Source organism: Spermophilus citellus, assembly GCF_964194105.1.
Source record: "Spermophilus citellus genome assembly, chromosome: 8".
Classification (NCBI taxonomy): Eukaryota; Metazoa; Chordata; class Mammalia; order Rodentia; family Sciuridae; genus Spermophilus; species Spermophilus citellus.
Window position 1 is genome coordinate 39,068,805 of NC_138189.1, and position 14,814 is coordinate 39,083,618.

The 14,814-nt window shown below is 35.0% G+C and overlaps 1 protein-coding gene across 2 annotated transcripts in view; it reads left to right on the top strand.

The window, feature by feature from the left end:
• Positions 1-14,814, top strand: part of SLAIN2 (SLAIN motif family member 2) — a 60,430-nt gene that overhangs the window by 18,891 nt on the left and 26,725 nt on the right. For both annotated transcript variants that reach the window (XM_081303949.1, XM_081303950.1), the window contains exons 2-4: positions 480-628; positions 7,313-7,477; positions 12,022-12,183. In XM_081303949.1, coding sequence (XP_081160075.1) covers positions 480-628; positions 7,313-7,477; positions 12,022-12,183 — 476 coding nt within the window. The remainder of the gene's footprint in view (positions 1-479; positions 629-7,312; positions 7,478-12,021; positions 12,184-14,814) is intronic.

Sequence of the window (14,814 nt, forward strand, 5' to 3'; positions counted from 1 at the left end):
TTTCCTCTTATGTGGAAGCTAGAGCAAAATAAGGAAAAATAAAGGAAGGGGTGATCCCAAAAAAATAGAAGGGAGATCAGTGGAGTAGAGGAAGGGGACAGAGTGGAGGAGAGGAGGGATGGGAAAAGGGAGAAAGCACTGAAATTGGTCAAATTATGCTGTATACCACAGTGAGTTTCACCTTTATATACATGTATTTTGAGTGCACATGTATATCATTCACACATATATGGAAGACCAGTAGAATAGAGGAAGGGGAACAAAAGGAGAGGAAAAGCAAGTATTGAGAACTGAAATGTAGTAAATTATATTCCATGTATGTATGATTATGTCAAAATGAGCTCCAATATTATGCATAACTACAATACACTAATAAAACATTTTAGAATAGATTTATCCATAAGGATCCCTACTTTATAACATTATTCTGAGTAATGAATGTTCTCTTTGTTTTTATTTTTTGTTTTGTTTTCTTCTAGGCTGTATTCATCACCAAAGAAAAAACTTACACCAATGCAGAAATCGGTTAGTCCATTAGTATGGTGCAGGCAAGTTTTGGATTACCCAAGTCCTGATGTTGAATGTGCTAAAAAGTCTCTTATCCACAAACTTGATCAAACTATGTCAGGTATGTCTGCAACTTTACTGGTAAATTTATCTCTTTGTTTTTTTAAGTCAAAAAACATAAACATTGAGTGGTGCATTTTTCAGAAGCACCACTTGCTTAGTAGCATTTTTCTAACCATATTGTGCATACCATCATGAGGGCTCTTTTTTCATTGACTTAATAACTTTTTGAAAAGTCTCGTTATTATTTAATCTCATTCATCCTTAGGAATAATCCCTGAAATTATAACTTTATGTGATTTTTTTTTTCTAATGCAAGTTAAAACCAATAACTATTAAAATAAAACATTTGTTGCATATCATCTAAAATTATCTCACATACCATACTTTGGGGAAACACCAATGAAGTAGAAAAATAGAGGAAGACAACTAAAGAGACCTTGTTCTCACTTTTGCACTTAATTGCTGTGTGACTCCTCATATTATTTAGTTTTTATGAGCTCAGATTTCTTGTAAGATTGATGAGATTTGAAAGGTTATTTTTAAGGATTAAATGATAATGTATATGAAAGAGGCTGGAATGTTTTTTGGATCACAGTGGGTGCTTAGTAAATGTATTTTTCATATTATGGTTTCTTTTTTCTATTTGACATTTTAGGTTTAAATTGCTGTTAAGCTTTTTTGTTTAATAGCATTCAAAAAGCTGACAAAAATATGCCTGTGTCTACTTATGACATTTAACATAGCACGCCAATGTGGGTAGAAATGTAAGAAAAATGTAATCATTTCTCTCAGTCTTAAAACTGTTGTTTTCTGAAATACTCAGATGGTAAAGAATTGATGCATGATTATTAATCCTGGAAAAAGGTTTTGTTTTTCATTTTTCTTTGCATTTGCTTAGCAGTAGTGTACTTTAAATAGTGTATATTAGTATTATTATAGAAATATATGCTCTTTGGTTAGCATTTAAGCTGAAATTGGTCAGGGTACCAGAGGGAAGACTAGCTAAACTGGTATATAGTAAAATGAAAGGAGAAATGGTATATTTACAAATAACTTAACAGGATGTGATTTTAGAGCTGCTGAATCTGAGATTGCTTTGATACTAAAGTCCTACTTTCCCTCTGTTTTTCAAAACAGTAGTCTTAATGTAATTTTCAAAAAAAGTTCTGTCTGAAAATCAATTTGTTTTTAGAATTATTCTCTGGAGCTTGATTTAAGTTCTATTCATAAGAAATTTAACTATATAGGCAAGTGTGTAGACAACTTGAAATAACTGGAAGTTTTTGACCAAACTGCAGTTAGATATTATTTAAACATTTATTAAAAATATTCTTAGCTAGTTGTGGTGTCTTATGCCTGTAATCCCAGCAGCTCAGGAGGCTGAGGCAGGAGGATCTCAAGTTCAAAGCCAGCCTCAGCAAAAGTGAGGTGCTAAGCAACTCAGTGAGACCCTATCTCCAAATAAAATACAAAATAGGGCTGGGCTTATGGCTCAGTGGTCCAGTGCCCTTGAGTTCAACTCCTGGTACCCCCCTCCCCCCAAAAAAAATTCTTAGGATCAGTTTTTTTATACTTTGAGTACCATGTCTTTCCTTGGAAATAATATAATTTACAACTTAATTAGGACTTTTTCACCATTCAACAGTAAATGTTAATGGCCTAGTGTTCTGAAGATTGTTCTCAGTTCTGAGGACATAGCAATAATAGATCAAAAAATCCTTTTTTTTTCATGGAACTTATAGTCTTATTGGAATATCAGACAATAAGGAAATATATAAACTTTTTCTGTAAAGAGTCAGTTTAATCTTTGTGAGATGTGAGAGATTAGTTTTACTGCTATGAGCACACTAACAGCCATAGACAATATGTAAATAAATAGGCATGGTTGTGTTGCAGTAAAACTTTGTTTACAAAAACAGGTGGTCTCTTGGATTTGGCTTGCAGGCTATAGTTCACAAATTCCTGGTTTCACACATTCTAAAAAACAGGAAATATTACCAGTTATTAACCAGTAATCTGTCCTTGAGAGAGAAAAGCAAAGCTGCTGTACTACAAAAAGAGTAGTTAATTTTTGCTTTGTGTAAGTGAAGGAGTTTCTCTTGATCTAAAACTAGGTGCAATCAAGTACTAGATCTGTTTAACAATGTCTTAATTGTATATATATGCACACAATAATAGTTATAGCTATAAACATAATGTATGTTTTAAATACATACATTTAAAATTTTTCAGGAAAAATAACTTGGCTATTGCAGGTTTGAACTTTCATTCCTAAACTACTCTTTTTTCCAAGGAGATTGTATTTAAAATTTTTTTTGATAAGGTAAATCTTCCTGGGAATTTAGGTATTGTATTATAGGACAGTTTCTATTCATCCCATTTAACTTCTCTAAGGTGCAGTACCACTTGATCCTAAACTCATCTTGTTTTTATGCTATTGCATTATCTTTTTTACCCTCTCTTACCCCTCCTGCTGTTTTCTTTTCTGTCTTCTTTGAAGGTGCTTCCATTTTTGCCAATGTGTTGTTGTTGTTTTGTAGTAAAATTAATATTGCACAAACTTTCCATTTTCACCCTTTTGAATGTATAGTTCATTGGCATTAATTAAGTACATTCACACTGATGTGAAACCATCACCATTGTCCATCTGGACAGAACTTTTCATCATCCTATACTGAAATTCTGTATCTGTATTAAACAATAACTTCCCATGACCCCTACCAACCCTCTGACTGCCTGTCTTTTGCTTCACATCTCTTTTGGTGTTTCTCTCCACTTCTGTGGTGTCTAGTGTCATCTCTATTTGAATTAATCTCATTGATTCATGCATATATTCAGCTTAGTTTTTTTGAGAGCCTTTTATGTATCAGACTTTAGGAAAAGGTGAGAGATGCAGGATAAAGAAAAATAAACACAACACTGTACCTGTACTCCTGGAGTATATCATCTGGCAGAGGAATCTTAAAAATAATCCTTATAACTGATAATGTGTAATTAAGGAATGATATACAGTGCTTTGGGCTTTGAGAAACAAAGGTTTTTTCTCAAGAAATGATCTTTAACCTGAGTCCTAAAAGATTTATAAAAATGTAAGTGTACTAAGGGAGAAGGAGAGAATAGGAGGTGGGCATTGCAGATAGAGAGAATATATGCAAAGGCTCAATGTAAGAGAGCCAATGGCTTATATGAGGAACTGGAACAAGTCACTGTGGCTGGAGAAGAGTAAGGAAGGAAGAGATGTGACATAATTATAGTCAGAAAAATGTATAGGAGCCAGACCATGAGATCTTATAGGCCACATTAAGTATTCTGAACTTTATTTTAAGAACATTTGGAAAATATAGAAGTTTTATGTAAGAGTGTAAGATGATGGATTGGAAGATACTACCCAATTTGCACTTTAGAAAAGACATTCTTGCAGTAGTATGAAGAGCAGAGTGGAGAGGGCCAAGAGTGAATGTAGGATGCTCTTGACATTTCATGATGCTAGCTGGATGGGTTGGGAAGTATAGGGGAAAAAAAACAAAACATTTTTCTCTACTTACCATAACAATCAACATACAAAAGACTCTGTGACCTCAGAAGTTGGGGATATCTCCCCTCCAGGAAGAAAGCAATAAGCTTACAGTAGATATCAGCTGGGCTCCTTCCAATTCAGTTAAGTTCTAACACTGTCTGCCTGGAGCTAGCATGAGATCCCACAGATTGAGGGTTCTGTCCCACAAGACTGTCCTCCATTCAAATGCCAATCGCAAGTCCAAGGTTGTAACCTGTGCTTTTGACTGACTGGCTATAATTAGGGTTCCTACTGTGTCTCTTCAGGATTGATTACATAGCTGGAGCAGCTCACAGAAATCAGGGAAACACTTAGGTTTGCCAATATATTATAAAGAATAATCCAAAGAACACAGATGAAGAGATGCATAAATGGAGATATGAGAGAAGGGGCATGGAGCTTATCTGCCCTTTCCAGGCACATCACCTTCCAGGAATCTGTACATGTTCAGAAGAGTACAGAAACTCTTAGAACTCTGTTCTTTGCGGGGGCTTATGGAGACTACATTGCAAAGGCATGACCAAAGTACAGACAACCATGTTGAAATGTTACTGGACAAAAAGGGTATGATCTAATGCTACTAGACTGGGTGAGGAAACCCAGGAAAGCCTATCTGAACTCCAGATTCTTCAGCATTCCTTTCTTGTGAGTATGGGACAGAACACCTTCTGAAATTGAGGTCTTATAATCTTTCAGACAAGGTAGATCAAAGAATTTTTTTATGGCCAGCTTCAAGACAGTAAGGCAAGGGAAGATTAGAGTTTCTGTGACCTATCTTAAAGAATAAACTTCTAGTTTTTATGGCTTGCCTTGGGGAAAGAGTTATGAGCCATGAACTTTACATGAAAAACAAAAAATATGTCATCAAGCAAATGGTAGTTGATGAAGTGAAAAAAATGTGGCGAATCAGTTATGAGGAAATGAAAGAGAAAAAAAGTGTCAACAATTTTTGGTTTTTGGTACCAGAGATTGAAGCCAGAGGCACTTAACCACTGAGCCAGCCCTTTTTATTTCTTATTTTGAGACAAGATCTCACTAAGTTACTTAGGGCCTTGCTGAATTGCTGAGGCTGGGTTTGAACTTGCAGTCCTCCTGCCTCAAGTCTTCTGAACTACTGGGATTATAGGCATGCACCAATGTTCCTGGATCAACAGTGATTTCTAGGTTTCCAGTTTGTATGACAGGATGAATGTTATCATTCTGAGAGAGGGACCCCTAGAAGAGAAGTAGATTTTATCAGGAAGTTCATGAGTTTAATTTGATATGTGAATTCTGGGATATATTTGCCATACCTCCAGAGGGACATTAAATGGGTAGTGTGTGTGGGACTGACGTACAGAAGAAATTTAGGATTAGAAGTAGAAATAATGGGGAGCCTTTGGCAGATAGAGGATAATTGATGTTGTGTATATGTTTGAGATTTCTCAGGAGAAAGAATATGGCATAGAGTGATAGTGGTTAATAACTAAATAAAAGATAATAAGCTTTAAAGGAGATTGTAAAGGAATAAGGAGATAGAAATTTGCAAGCCTGTTTCTTTGGGTTGATGCTTCCATACTATGTACTAAATATGTAAAAAATGTGGTGTCTCATCTCACATGGTACAACAGAAAATGTGTTCCTCCTCCCCAAACTGCTACTCTGTCAGTAGGTAAACCAGAAACAAGGTACCTGTTTTTGTTTGTTTATTTACTTTCCAGTTTTTCATATGCCCTTTTTTTTTCTTCTAATTTTCTAGTCTCTGTATACTGCCTACTTTAGCCTGTTCAACATCACTATTTCCATCTCTGTTTTCCCCCAAATTGAATCACAGCACTTCTGCTAAAATTTACTGATCGCTTTATCTTTGCTACTCAATGGGTTTAAGACTCCTGAGCATAGTGTTCCAGGCCTCCCATGACTTGTTCCCCCGCTACTTTTTCTGAGCTGTCCCTCCCATATGCTTTTCCATACTAGACTACTGCGTGTATTCCCTGAACATGCTGTGCATTTTCAAGACACTACTTTTGTTCATATTGTAAACACAGCACATTTGTACTTTATCCACTTTTAGTGGCCTATCAGATTACTACTCATCCTCTTAAGACCATTCAGTGCCTATTCTTCCAAAAAATATTACCCATTTTCTCAGTTGTAAAATTTCTCAGTTCATTTCTGTAACCTTCTGCACCTTTATTGTAGTACTTATTTTACAATTACTGTTTTTTTAGCCAATTCTATTTTACTAGCAAGCCTTTTAAGAGAAAGTACCATGTTATATTTGTATGTTTTCTACAACACTTTGGCCATCCTAATAAATATTGAATAAGCTGTGGATTTTAGGATAGGATGGAAGGGGAAAATATTAGTTTAAGTATTGATTTTTCTTATATATAATTTCACTTGATATCTTAGTCCTTCTGATGTACTATTTGTGTAATTTTATATACAAAGCATGATTTTCTTGTAACAAAAGTATTATTTTGGGTGGGAATAAACTTTCTTTTTAAAAAGGCAAATCTCCCCCCCCCCCTTTTTTTTAATCTTTGACTGACTTAACCAGTCATTATTGCTTTCTTTTTTCAAAACCCTAAAGGCCATTTTAAAAATGTAATATTTGCCAGGCATGGTAGTGCATACCTGTAATCCCAGCAATGTGAGAGGCTGAGGCAGAAGGATCACAAATTCAAAGCCAGTCTCAGCAACTTAGTGAGACCCTGTCTCAAAAAATAAAAAGGTCTGGGGGTATGACTCAGTGGTTAAGTGCCCTTGAGTTCAATCCCCAGCACCAAAAAATAAAAATAAAAACTTAATATTTTGTGCAGTTTTTAAAAATAATGTGTATTATAGAAAAATTAGGCACAAGTATTTTCATATTTGATTTATTTTTAAAGCTCACACAGGATTGATGGAAGAGTTATTAAAGAAACACTTTCTCTAACAAGATAGAAGTGAATTAATTTCATAGCCAGTAGCCTGTTTAGAATATGTTCTACCTATATTATTTTGTCATTTGATGTGGCTACTGTTTTGTTTGCATAACAGTTAATGAAAGCGTGTGTTGGGATTATATTTTTTCCTACTACTATAAGTATGTTTATTTAAACTGAGGTAATGATTTAACGAATTTTTAATAGGAAAACTTTTTAATAAAATGCTAACTTTTTCTCAGTTGATTTGATTTTCCCCCTTCTCATTAAAATGCAGCTCTCAAGAGACAGAATTTATATAACAATCCTTTCAACTCTATGAGTTACTCAAGTCCTTACAGTCCAAATGCCAGTAGCCCATACAGCAGTGGCTTCAATTCTCCATCCTCAACCCCAGTGCGACCTCCTATAGTCAAACAACTTATACTTCCTGGAAATTCAGGTAAGGAGAAAATAGAATGGAGTTATTAATCAGTGGTTTTACACTCACTACCCTACTTCAGAAAATAACTAGTTTAGGTTCCTTTTATTTATGAATTTTTTAACTGCTTAGAGAAAATCTCTTTGAGGAACGCTTTGCAACAGAAGCTATACTAGGCACCAGGAGTACAAAGATAAGTCAATGTGTTCTATCTATGTAATTTTCTTTAGTATGTACTTAGAAGTTTTAAAATCTGGTCTAATTAAATGAGGTCAGAACCTTGACTCTCTTAATCAATAGATCTTTATCAAATGGCCTGTGTGGGTTATAAAAGCTGCAAAGTTAAATACTCTTTAAAGGAGTTTTAATAGGCTTTGATATTAACCATAAGCAATAATATGAGGTTATATGTGAATGTATTAAAAGAGAGATGGGTGCTGTAAGTAACGTGGAAGGGACAGGTTGCAATGAACTGGAGAAAGTATATTCTGCTCTGATTCTATGACTGACACATTCATTTACTCCTATTACTGCTATTATTATGTCTCATTAATTAACCTTACTTTGATTAATTAAGTAACCTTACTTTAAGATTGAGGTATTGTTAACCACTGTAGATTTTCAACCTGTGAGTTCTCTAATCTAAACTTTATTGACCCTGTCCTTTGCCTAGTATATACTTATTTGATGGTTATTTCTCCTATGACAATTAAAAAGTTTAATCTATAATAATTACTATAAAGAATTTGATTCAGGCATTATTTGAGCCTAACCTTGTAGTACTTTTTCTATCATTTGCACTTTGCTCCTTTTTCCTTGATAATGTAAATGTTAATTATTTTGTATTTTTCTTGCTCTCCTTACATGCCTTTCATGTTGGAACTGACTCTTATGGTGAAGAAATGTGGAAAACAAGTGTTTCAAATCTGTATTAGAAATATTAGTGACAGTGTTAGGATTTTATTATTCTACAATAGAAGTTGATGAGCACATAAAAGTATTTGCCTAACATCAAAAAAATTGTGCACCATGATCAAGTAGGATTTATCCCTGGGATGCAAGGATGGTTCAATATACGGAAATCAATAAATGTTATTCACCACATCAATAAACTTAAAGATAAGAACCATATGATCATCTCGATAGACGCAGAAAAAGCATTTGACAAAGTACAGCATCCCTTTATGTTCAAAACATTAGAAAAACTAGGGATAACAGGAACTTACCTCGACATTGTAAAAGCTATCTATGCTAAGCCTCAGGCTAGCATCATTCTGAATGGAGAAAAATTGAAGGCATTCCCTCTAAAATCTGGAACAAGACAAGGATGCCCCCATCACCACTTCTATTCAATATAGTTCTCGAAACACTGGCCAGAGCAATTAGACAGACGAAAGAAATTAAAGGCATAAAAATAGGAAAAGAAGAACTTAAATTATCACTATTTGTGGATGACATGATTCTATACCTAGAAGACCCAAAAGGGTCTACAAAAAAACTACTAGAACTAATAAATGAATTCAGCAAAGTGGCAGGATATAAAATCAACACACATAAATCAAAGGCATTTCTGTATATCAGCGACAAAACTTCTGAAACAGAAATGAGGAAAAACACTCCATTCACAATATCCTCAAAAAAAATAAAATACTTGGGAATCAACCTAACAAAAGAGGTGAAAGATTTATACAATGAAAACTACAGAACCCTGAAGAGAGAAATAGAAGAGGATCTTAGAAGATGGAAAAATATACCTTGTTCATGGATAGGCAGAACTAACATCATCAAAATGGCGATATTACCAAAAGTTCTCTATAGGTTTAATGCAATGCCAATCAAAATCCCAATGGCATTTCTTGTAGAAATAGATAAAGCAATCGTGAAATTCATATGGAAAAATAAAAGACCCAGAATAGCAAAAACAATTCTAAGCAGGAAGTGTGAATCAGGTGGTATAGCGATACCAGATTTCAAACTATATTACAGAGCAATAGTAATAAAAACAGCATGGTACTGGTACCAGAACAGGCGGGTGGACCAATGGTACAGAATAAAGGACACAGAGACTAATCCACAAAGCTACAACTATCTTATATTTGATAAAGGAGCTAAAAACATGCAATGGAGAAAGGATAGCATCTTCAACAAATGGTGTTGGGAAAACTGGAAATCCATATGCAACAAAATGAAACTGAATCCCCTCCTCTCGCCATGCACAAAAGTCAACTCAAAGTGGATCAAGGAGCTAGATATCAAATCAGAAACTCTGCGTCTGATAGAAGAAAAAGTTGGCTCCGATCTACAGATTGTGGGGACGGGCTCAAAATTCCTTAATAGGACACCCATAGCACAAGAGTTAATAACAAGAATCAACAAATGGGACTTTCTTAAACTGAAAAGTTTTTTCTCAGCAAGAGAAACAATAAGAGAGGTAAATAGGGAGCCTACATCCTGGGAACAAATTTTTACTCCTCACACTTCAGATAGAGCCCTAATATCCAGAGTATACAAAGAACTCAAAAAATTAGACAATAAGATAACAAATCACCCAATCAACAAATGGGCCAAGGACATGAACAAACACTTCACAGAGGAGGACATACAATCAATCAACAAGTACATGAAAAAATGCTCACCATCTCTAGTAGTCAAGGAAATACAAATCAAAACCACCCTAAGATACCACCTCACCCCAGTAAGATTGGCAGCCATGATGAAGTCAAACAACAATGAGTGCTGGCGAGGATGTGGGGAAAAGGGTACTCTTGTACACAGCTGGTGGGACTGCAAATGGGTGCGGCCAATTTGGAAAGCAGTATGGAGATTCCTGGGAAAGCTGGGAATGGAACCACCATTTGACCCAGCTATTGCCCTTCTCGGACTATTTCCTGAAGACCTTAAAAGAGCACACTACAGGGATACTGCCACATCGATGTTCATAGCAGCACAATTCACAATTGCTAGACTGTGGAATCAACCCAGATGCCCTTCAATAGATGAATGGATAAAAAAAATGTGGCATTTATATACCATGGAGTATTACGCAGCACTAAAAAATGACAAAATCATGGAATTTGCAGGGAAATGGATGGCACTAGAGCAGATTATGCTTAGTGAAGCTAGCCAATCCCTAAAAAACAAATACCAAATGTCTTCTTTGATATAATGAGAGCAACTAAGAACAGAGCAGGGAGGAAGAGCAGGAAGAAAAGATTAACATTAAACAGAGACATGAGGTGGGAGGGAAAGGGAGAAAAAAAGGGAAATCACATGGAAATGGAGGGAGACCCTCATTGTTATACAAAATTGCATATAAGAGGTTATGAGGGGAATGGGATAACAAACATGGAGGGAAATGAATTACAGTAGATGGGGTAGAGAGAGAAGAGGGGAGGAGAGGGGAGGGGAGGGGAGGGGAGGGGGGGTAGTAGAGGATAGGAAAGGTAGCAGAATACAACAGTCACTAATATGGCAGTATGTAAAAATGTGATGTGTAACCGATGTGATTCTGCAATCTGTATTTGGGGTAAAAATGGAAGTTCATAACCCACTTGATTCTAATGTATGAAATATGATTTGTCAAGAGCTTTGTAATGTTGTGAACAACCAATAAAAAAAAAAAAAGTATTTGCCTAGAAAAGCATGTATTCGGCTGGGGATGTGGCTCAAGTGGTAGCGCGCTCGCCTGGCATGCGTGTGGCCCGGGTTCGATCCTCAGCACCACATACCAACAAAGATGTTGTGTCCACCGAGAACTGAAAAATAAATATTAAAAATTCTCTCTCTCTCTCTCTCTCTCTCTCTCCTCTCTCACTCTCTCTTTAAAAAAAAAGAAAAAAAAAGAAAAGCATGTATTCTTTATTTTTCTGATCTGTCTCCCTTTTGTTTTAGAATGATAAAGTACTCTTTTTTAATCTAGTTACTTTCTTCATCCCATCTTTTGTGCTTCACCACTAAATCTCAGCACACCTTGGATCCCCACTACAAATTTGCCAGAAGAATTTTGTAAACATGGCATCATACAGGAGAAATTGGCCTAGTGTTCTTTTTTTGGGGGGGGGGTATTTTTAAATGTCTAAGGAATCCAATTTTCCTCAAATTATAGTTTTCTTGTTTAGGAAAAACAGATGCTTTTATTAAGTGAAAATATGATGGTTCTTGTTAATGATTGAATTTGAGAGAAGAAAATACTACATCATAGATTCATCTACTTTGTAGAGCAGTTTCATTGACTTTGTTGTAAAGGTTGAAATCCTCTAGCCTAGAGTTATTTGATAACATCTGTTTTCCAGCCACTGGGTTGAATTGTTCTCTGTAAAGGAATAGGTAAATTATATTAAATGAAAAAGAGTTTTGTGTTCATGCCATAGTATATAAATGAGTTTCTATAGCCCTCATTTTTCTTAATAAGGTCTTTCTAATTTCATTATATGTTCAATATATATATTTTGCAAACAAAGGGCAGAATAATAATGATCTGAAGCAAAGGATATAATATCTAGTTGATTGCAACAGGTATTTTTTCAATTTTGGTCTTATTAAAGTTTGATTTTTTTTTTCTCAAGGTAACTTCAAAAGTTCATCAGACAGAAATCCTCCGCTCAGTCCTCAATCCTCTATAGATAGTGAGTTAAGTGCTTCAGAATTAGATGAAGATTCAATTGGATCCAATTATAAGTTAAATGATGTAACTGATGTGCAGATTCTAGCCCGGATGCAGGAAGAAAGTAAGTATTTTAATTGCCAACAGTTGAGATTTTTGCAGGGTATGGTGGCACATGCCTGTAATCCTAGCTACTCAGGAGACTGAGGCAGGAGGATTACAAGTTTGAGGCCAGCCTGGACAACTTAGAGAGACCCTGTCTTAACATAAAAAATTAGAAGATATGAGATGTAGCTCAGTTGTAAAGCACCCGGGGGTTCATCTCTGGTACTAGAAAACATGAGGGAAAAAAAAGAGGCTTTTTTATTTCTTTTACTACTTTATGATTTTATTGTAGGTATTAAATATGTCTTGTGAGAATAGTAATACAGTGAAAGTAAAAATTTTTAAATGGATACTTCAGAGGCTTGTTCACATATGTACTTGTTTATTCGTTTTCAGAGTTTATTTTACATAGGGAAGTTTTGCTATATGAAAGGCAGAGAAAAGCATATTATGCTTAGCTTCTGTGACTAATTGGCATACCCTGTGTGTTACTTTGTATCTGCACTCAGAAGTGGGATTATTCCTCTGTTACTGTGTGTCTTTTATTGTAAATCAGTGTTTCTCAACCTTTTTAAAAAAACTTGCTCCCCTAAAGAGCCTTTTTAGATCTTTTAGATCTTCTTTTTACCTACCTCCTCCCCCATGAATTTTAAAAATCACTGTTGTACACTCTATTTAAGTACCATGAGGGCCGCTAGCTATTGTGATATTCTTCTTGGTGACAGATATCACTCTCTTGAGAAACCACAAATTTATTAAAAAAAAAAATCTATGAGGACTAGGATTGTGGCTCAGTAGTAGAGCACTTGCCCAACATGTGTGAGGCACTGGGTTCGATTCTATTCTCAGCACCACATATAAACAAATAAGTAAAAATAAAAGATTCATCCACAACTAGAAGTGTGTGTGTGTGTGTGTGTGTGTGTGTGTGTATTGAAAAAAAAAAAAACCGAACTTGTGACATTAAATTAAATGAAGCATGTGATGGTACTTTTAGCATGGTCCTTGAAACTGTCTAGAAACTGTCTTGAGAATGTAGTAAAAATTATAGCCTCCATCATCTCCAAAATATACATAAACATGAAATTTTTCATACTATTTCAAAGGTTCATGGATGTCCTGGCTCTAATTTGAATGTAAGGTGGTTGTGGTAGTTTTGTTCTTGCTGGTACATCTCATAAGATGCCATATACTAAACTGTGAAGTAAGAAATATCTGTAAAGTGATCCCTTTAAACCTTTTCAATGAAAAGATCCTTGAAATACACATTTCAGAGTCTTGGCAATTAGCTGATGAGAATTGCTAAAATTTATTTTAAAACCTTTGGTTTTACTTAGAGCATAATCTTTTCTTTAAATGTGTAGTAAGATTTATCAAGCTATAACATTAAGAAACTGTAGAATGTTTCTTCCTCTGCTGATTCAGTTCCCATTTATAATACTGCTGGAAAGATAGGAGATTGACTTATTCTTTATTTCTTGTTAGCTCTAAAAACTAATGACATGTTAGCCATTTCTTCTGTAATTTTATTTTAACTCCTCACTGATTCTGTGGCATTCAACAAGTCAGAAGCTAATTATTCATGGATATGAAAGGAAAAAAGAATGCCATCTAATTCTATACCTTGGAGTAAACTCACTCATTTCTTGTTTGAAACCTGACTTTAGACACCAATATTTTGTTAAAAGCTCAGTCAACGGTTTAGTGCAGCTTTTATATTGTGTTTTGGTAAGATAATAGAATTTTAGCCTCTCGGTACTTCAGTAATCCTTTTTCCACATACATGAATATTTATTTTCTCAGTAAATTTTTTAAAAAAAGACACTGCTAAAAATATACGGTATACTCCCTTAAAAACAAGTCGTTCCTTCTCCCTTTTTAAATATGAGTTTCTTTTTTTACAACATGATTCTTCCAGGATTTCTATTATAATTAGAGATACAAAATTGCAGATTTAGATTGTAACTAGTCGAGCTTTCTGGTTTTTAAAATGAGAAATGCAAAATCCTATTGTGAGTGTGACTTTCTTAATATCCTCTTGTTAGACTACATCGAGGTTTGGATTTTTCTTTTCTGAAAACAATGCTCTTTCACTGGTCTGTTGTCTTTTGTTAGATGACATTAGTGCCATATTTGTTATAACTAGACACTGAGAAACTGTCAGTTCCTCAGTCTGACCAAAGGGTGAACTGGACCCCAAGAATTTTTAGTGGTTTTTTTGTGTGTGTATTGCTAAGAATTGAACCCAGGGTGTCACGCATGCCAGGCAAGCACTCCACCAATGAGCTGCATCCCCAACAATTTGTAGTTATAAAGATATCCTGGAGTGATTCTAAGATAAGAATCACTAGTTTGGGGAACTTGTTAACAGCATTTTCTGTGTGTAAATATATAACTACTCTATGACATCCTTTTTTACTGGATTGACAATAGTTATCAGGACCTGCTTAAATTACCTAGATTCTGTGATTTTTTGCATTATAATGTTGATTCAAGGATTAAGTATCTAAGGAGTTTATTTGCTTGGTGATATATATTCTGTTCACTGCTTGCACAGTAATTGTTTTCCTTCAGTGTTCCTTTAATATTAATCTCAAATTTGGATTGTTGTGTGTAGGGGTAGAAGTATTTTAAATTTATGTTTCTACCT